Source organism: Fukomys damarensis, unplaced genomic scaffold (assembly GCF_012274545.1).
Source record: "Fukomys damarensis isolate Sample0158 unplaced genomic scaffold, DMR_v1.0_HiC HiC_scaffold_36, whole genome shotgun sequence".
Classification (NCBI taxonomy): Eukaryota; Metazoa; Chordata; class Mammalia; order Rodentia; family Bathyergidae; genus Fukomys; species Fukomys damarensis.
Window position 1 is genome coordinate 24,651,085 of NW_022900948.1, and position 7,306 is coordinate 24,658,390.

General features: G+C 40.9%; 1 protein-coding gene across 1 annotated transcript in view; it reads right to left on the minus strand.

Annotated features, from left to right (window-relative positions):
- Window positions 1-4,203: 4,203 nt before the first annotated feature.
- Klf4 (Kruppel like factor 4) overlaps window positions 4,204-7,306 on the minus strand; it is a 9,671-nt gene continuing 6,568 nt past the window's right edge. The window contains exons 4-6 of the mRNA XM_033759195.1: window positions 6,727-7,306; window positions 6,477-6,641; window positions 4,204-5,146 (exon numbers count right to left, since the gene is read on the minus strand). The exon at window positions 6,727-7,306 is cut by the window's right edge and continues 16 nt beyond it. Coding sequence (XP_033615086.1) covers window positions 4,971-5,146; window positions 6,477-6,641; window positions 6,727-7,306 — 921 coding nt within the window. The 3' untranslated portion in view covers window positions 4,204-4,970. The remainder of the gene's footprint in view (window positions 5,147-6,476; window positions 6,642-6,726) is intronic.

Genomic DNA, 7,306 nt, shown 5'->3' on the forward strand with positions numbered 1-7,306 from the left:
TGCTCTAGTGGATCTAACTAGATAACTGTCAAACTTCCATTGGGGGCTCTATCCTATCTCTTTGTCTCCTATCGATATTCACCTATTGCTGCATAAAAAGCTACTTTTTGGTTTTTGTTTTTTGAGACGGACTCTCGGTATATAGTTCAGGCTGGCCTGAAACTCATGGTGATGCTCCTGCCTCAGCCTCCTGAGTTCTGGGACTATGCTGTGCACCAACACACCTGGCAGCTAATTCTCTTTTTTCCCGTTCTTAGATAATAACTTGTAACACAAATATGAAAAGAAGTGTAAAAGCTGAGGAAATGGTCCTCACACAGTTGTATCATAATATTGAGTTGCATCAATGAAAACTGTTCTTTTAGATGAACTCAGATGAGATCTCAAAGGATCCTCTAAGAGAGAATTCATTTTTACTGTTATTAAATTGAGGTTCTATTTATTTCCTGCTTTTCCTTTAAGGATAAGTGGAGAAGGACGTTTGGGTGCACCCACTGCAACATGCTGACTCATTTAGGCGTAGAGAAGACTAAAACAGTTCAAAAAAAAGTGAGACTGTTTCAAGGGCTTGATGGAAAACAATTAAAAATAAGGACACCAGATGGACCTGATTCCAGAAAAGCAGTCTGCCTAATGTGCCTGTTGCCTCCTCAGTCAGGCCTACTGGCTGTAGCAGTCTTGATAGCCGCCTGATTTGCTGTATTTCTGCTAACATCTTAGCCTTGGCTTCCCAGTTTTGACTGTGACCAGGATACGTAGGCACCAGGTATCTTTCAAGAAGATTTAAGAATGTATTTGTTTGGGCCAGGGATTTAGCTCAGTGGTTCCGTCGCCTGACTCGCAAGCCCAAGGACCTGAGTTCCATCCCTGGTACCAAAAAGAATGTATTTGTTTTATGAGAGACAGTGAGAAGTTGACTTAACATGCACTCTTTTGTTTACTGTAAAGTCTTCCAAAAGTTGTTCATTTCCAACTTCATTTTAGTTTCACTTACTGTAAAACTTAAAGATTTATTTTCATACAGCATTGTGATTTTGACAATTTCTTTTCCACAGGTAGAACATTCCATGGTGCTTTCCACAGCCTACAGTATGTAGACTATAGTGGTGGTTTTATAGAAAATATTATTGAATGACTCTGCTGGTGAACAATGAAGATAGTTTCATAAACAACCTTTAGGAGGCAGACATAGCTTCAGTTTAGCCCTATAAAAACACATCCATGTACAATAGCCTGTAGAAGGTGCTAAGCAAATACACAATAAAAATAAATACATAAAATATAACACATAATAAATAAAATGACAAAAACAAAAACATAAAAGGTTTCACGTGGGACTAGATGGTGCTAAGTCTGGATCAAAGAGAGGGAGGAAGGTGTACGGGGGTAGAGGGCTACCTTGTCTACAAATCCACCTTTGCAAGTGTTGCGCTAAATACAGCGTGAGAAGTCAGAATATAGAACAACTGGTTGACCCAGGCTGCTAAATTCAGATACTTCATGTAGCAAGGTACAAACGGTATCACTACTGCTTGTTTTAATATTTTCCCTGTAGATTTGCTTTCCTAATGTGAAGATTATATCCCTTGGGCTTCTTTATATAAAAATTTGTACGTAAAGATTGTTAACTTTGATCTATGGACTACTAGTTCATGTTTCTAAAAGTAAGAATGATTTCTTTAGTTTAATTTTTGAGATAGGGTCTCAGGATGTAGTTGTCTGGCTGTGAACTCAGGACACAGCCCAGGCTGGCCTCAAACTCACAGCAATCCTTCTGCCTCAATCAGAATTTTGTTGTTGCTCCAGAATAATTTTTGAAAGGAAGGAGTTATTCCTACTTCACATCCTACCTCAGATGGTGGAAGTACCAGTTTTGGCTTTATAAACAAGATTGTAAGAGTCAAACATGTCTTCAGGCAGAAGGGATATTTTTTGCTTAAAAAAGAGGTGAACTGAGATCTGTTGATGTGTGGGAAGAACTATTGTTAATCCGTCTCTGTATGCACTCAAGCTAAAAATCTAGGACATATAAAATTAAATGTCATAAGGAAAACACAATAAGCAGGCATCTCAATTATTAGGTGCTGTCTATTATACAGTGTAAATGGCACTGTGACAGTAATAACAGCACAGAGTAGTGCAGAACTGAAAGGTATGAGGGTAAATAGTTTAGCTACCTGTGTACGTTGAATAGTCCTGTTAAATTAGTTTTGTCCTGTTACATTTTTGGCAAATCTTTCCCATTCATCCTAGATACTGAAACTTTTTCAGGTTAGAAAAAAGATGTGTAGTAATGTTTCCGTGTGACATCAGAAAAACATGAGTAAAATTAAAGGGTCTTGACAGTTTATTCAGGATGTTTCTTCTATTTTAGATTAATGGGTAATTAGTAAAGATGCCAACAATCACACAATAAACCATTTTCACACATTAACTATGTGCCAGAGGTTCTGAATAAGGTAGAATAGTTAGAGAAATCAATCTCAATATGAAAGAAAATGGGTTAGAATGTAGGCATTTTATTGACACAATTTTAATTATTCTTTAAAAAACAAGACCTAAATATTTTTACCTTAATTCTTTGAAAAAGCTGTCTCCATACTTATATTCATTTAGAATATTCGGGAGCTTGACAAGAAAAAAATTTAAACTGAGAAAAGTAGTATTAATAATTTGGTGTTTCCTTCCAGTCTTTTCTCTTAATTTCCTTGTTTCTCTTGTCCAACACATACATACACTTAGCACTCACACAATCGGAGTCATACTGTTTAGTCTTATATCCTGCTTTTTCCACTTAACATACCAATGAGCATTTTTCCATGTCATTAAATAAGCTTTGAATATGTTCTTGGCTACATAAAATTCCATCCTATTGATGCACCTGTTTTCTTTTAAGCTAAGACACATGCCATGTTTTCCAGTCATGCTGGACTCTTTAAAGCGAAAGAAAATACTTTTGTGTTGAGCTACCATGAGCTCGTATGAATTTCAATTTTTAAAATTCCATTTATAAAATGTACTATGGTGCAAACACATTGCTGCACAGTAGATATAAAGGATAGTTAATAAGCACTCTAAGGAAAATGCCAGTCAGGTCCTGTCCCCTTGATGATCTGATTAGTCACCCACATCACCATTGTGTCAACAAATGTCACAAATGTTTCTCCATCTTGGGACAGACACAAATGAACCTACTTCAATCTCTTGGACCCTCCTCTCGGAACAATTCAGATATTAATAATAGTTTAACTTAAAATAACTTCAAAAACAGAAATGCTACGAACTTACAAAAACACCATTTAAAAAACTAAAATCTATGGTTTAGCTTGGGAAGGGTGGTGCTGGGGATCTAGACCAGGTGAAATGTGCAAGTCACCCAGCTCTGCTTCCCTGAATTTGAGTCATTTTAAATTTTGTTCCAGTTTGTTTCCCTGTCTTTAGCCACAAGAGTAAAGAAAGTTTTAAAATAATCTGCTAGAAACTTTCTGACTTCTTTAGGGATAATACACACTGCGTTAATGAATCCTTTAATCCTCAGGAGGGCACTGTGGAACTGTGTTCCCTAGCCTGGGGAAGGCTCTTTTGTTACTCAAATTTTGTGGAAAGTGCAGAGCCAGACCTCCACAGAGAACCCTTTATATTTTCATTTATTTTTAAAGACAAACCATAGATTTTTTTTTAAATGCGAAACTGGAATGTGTATAGGTATGAGTACTCTCATATTAAAATTAAGCAAACTGAGAAAACAATTGAGCTGTTTCTACCTGGAAAAATCACATTCAGGTAAGTGAAGGAAATTGCTTCCTCATAGAAGTTTTATGTACATTCGCAAAGGACAAACGGAGACCAGATGTTTTTATAATTTTATAATTTCCAATACTTGAAACTCTCAGCTGTGATAGTACTTATTATAAAACCAAGTAGCTTAAAAAAACAAGTCTTTTATAGCCTCTGTTGAGATGAGCTTGGCTTTTTAGTGTTTCTCATATGCCTTACACCTCAGTGTTTAAACTTAAATTTGTTACATGTTTTTCTAGGACAAAAACAAAACAATGAAATTGTTATTCAGATAAAATATTATAGGTTTATTTAAAACTTATTTCTCACCTTGAGTATGCAAAATACAAACTCCACAAAATGTTCATTTCTTTACTTCGTAGTTTACAAATATACAAAATAGAAGTTTGCTTAAATTTATATTACATATTTATTAAGGCTAGGAACTATATAGAAAAACACATTTGTCCTGTTTAAGGCATACTTGGGAATAAACCATTGTACAAAGTATTGCACATCTGAAACCACAGTGCATAACAGACTGTCTGCATAAAAACGTTAAAGTAAACCAGGTATATTTACCTGACTTAGGTCATAAATGTAGATCGGAAGGCAAAAATAGATTTTCCTTGTCAGAGTATGCAGCAGTTTGAGAAGAACTTTGGCTTCCTCATTTGGTACCTTTAGAACCAAGACTCACCAAGCACCATCATGTAGGCCATTAAAACACATTTTCTGTACCTGAATTTCTTCCTCTTCTCCTAACATCATACTAATGGCTTTTAGAAGGCAAAGAGAATACAAGGTGATCTTTATACTTATATTGCATCAAAACACAACTCAAGAAAATCCGGGTCTTCCCGCCCTCCCAAACTCATGGATCTAATTTATACCCTGATATCCACAACTTCCAGTCTCTCCCGTGGCATTTTGTAAATCCGGGCATGTTCAAGTTGGATTTGGAATTGGAATGATAGAAGATGCAGTCACAGACCCCATCTATTCTTTGATTTTTGTGTCTTTTGGATTTCTCCTTTCTCTCGATTATCCACTCTCAAGCTGACCTGCTGGGAACTTGACTGTGATTGTAGTGCTTGCCAGCTAGGCTCCTCCCCTTGTGGAAAGACAGTGTAAAAGGTTTTAAAAAAATACTGAATTCTCTCCTGGCAGTGCGGGTCATGTCCACTCTGGGATTAAAAGTGCCGCTTCATGTGTAAGGCCAGGTGGTCCGACCTGGAGAAGGCCCGGTCGCACTTCTGGCACTGGAAGGGGCGGTGCCCCGTGTGTTTGCGGTAGTGCCTGGTCAGTTCATCGGAGCGGGCGAACTTCCACCCACAGCCATCCCAGTCACAGTGGTACGGCTTCTCACCTGCAAAGGTAAAAGGAAAAGGAACTGCTGACGCCACTGCTACACAAAGAACTCGCCCTTTTCAAAACTGGACAAATATTTGAAACAACTCCCATTTCTGAAATGTACCCCATTTCTGAAAAAATCCAGGAATGACTATCCCTCTGAAAGGTCATATTAAATTTGAGGCCATACATAAGAACATTATGAGTTTTAAATATTTGCTCTTATTTTTAGGGAAATATTAATTAAGCAATGAAAACACATCAATACCACCTAAGTCTACATTTCTATAGTAGTAAAATTTTTTTTTTTTTTTTGGTACTGGGATCGTACTTGGGTCCCTGTGCTTACAAGGCAGGTGGTGGAACCACTGACCCAAATCTTCAGCCCTCTACAGAGGTAATGTTAACATTAATTCTTTTGAGCCAAGGTATCGCAGAGATGTAAACAAATGTGGAAACAAACGTGTAAGTTATGACAGATGTCTCCTGCCTAAACCAAACTATATGTGTAAACACACACACACACACACACACACACACACACACACACAAATTCTTGAAACAGGATGTCGCTATATAGAGTTCAGGCTGTCTGTGAATGCACTATATAAAACCCAGGCTGGTCTGAATCTCAGTGATCTTCCTGCCTCAGTCTCCCCCAGTGGTGGGATTATAAGGCTTGTGCCACTATGCTCAGTGTTAAGCAAAAAATCTTATCCAACTACAACTGGATCTAAAAAGCTACAGGTAACTATTTTTCTAGTACTGACACTTCTGTTATTTTAATGAACACTACGTTTGTACCTAGTTGAGTGACATGGAAATTTAGTGGCACTCTTAAACACAAGTTTGAGCCCAACCGGGACAACTTAGCCACACCCCGTCTCAAACTAAAAAATGAAGGGGCTGGGATGTGGCTCAGTGCAAAGGTCCTGGGTTCAACCTCCAGTATCAAAAAAAAAAAATTAAAAAATAAAGGCTAAAACTAAAATAGGAGAATAAATCTAGAAAGGAGACAATGAAAATAACCCACAAGTTTAAAAAATGATTTAAAAGACATCATATTCCTATACTGCAAAATATAATTTCTTGATTACAAGGGCACTACTTTGCCCAAGCTACAAGAGGCCCACATGCTGGGAATCTCCCTGCTTTAAAGGCCTAGCAAAACCGCACTTTCAAGCACAGATACCATCCATCAAGCAAAAGGCTCCTGGGCAAAAACGTAGGCGCCGGTGTGCTGTCCTCTCTCATGATCGGAGAGATGAAGCAGATACACCACAGCACCCCAAGGAGGCCCTAGGAGTGTTCTAGCCTACCAGCTGCTGTCCCCCACTATCCCCTACCTGTGTGGGTTCGCAGGTGTGCCTTGAGATGAGAACTCTTTGTATACGTCTTGCCACAGCCCGCATAATCACAGGTATGGGTGGCCGTCCTTTTCCGGGGCCATGACCTTCTTCCCCTCTTTGGCTTGGGCTCCTCTGGCAGGCAGGAACCGGGTGGCATGAGCTCTAGGGGTGAAGAAGGTGGGGTCAACATCATGCTACGCCTGACTAACAGGGCTCCCAGCCCGAGCTAGGAATCCCCCAGACTGACCTTGGTAGTGAAGCGGTGGGACCTGCGGCTGCAGCTGGTCAGGCAGGAAGGGTGGGTAGTTGGGTCCCGGATGAGGATGGAATCCTGGGGGAAGCGGCAGGGCAGGGTGACAGTCCCTGGTGCTCAGCAGTTCCTCGGGACCCAGGGTCGGGTTAGTCCTGCTCTGGAGCTGCCGCCCCAGGGGGAAGTCGTGAGCGCTTGGCCTGTGCCCATTGCTGAGCGGCGGTCCAGCGCCCAAGTGGGCCTCCAGGGGCCGGCCCACCGTGCAGGAGGGCACTGCCTCCTGCTTGATCTTTGGGCACATGCGCTGCGGCCCGCCGCTGTAGGGCGCCACCACCACCGGGTGGCTGCCATCCGGGCTGCCTTTGCTAACACTGATGACCGACGGACTGCCATACTCGCTCCCAGGGGCACTCAGCGAGGCCTTCAGTACAAACTTGCCCATCAGCCCGCCACCTGGCGGCGGCTGCTGCTGCGGCGGAATGTACACCGGGTCCAATTCGGGCCGCAGGAGCTCGGCCACGAAGCCGCCCGAGGGGCTCACGTCGTTAATATCCGCCAGGTTGAAGGGAGCCGTGGG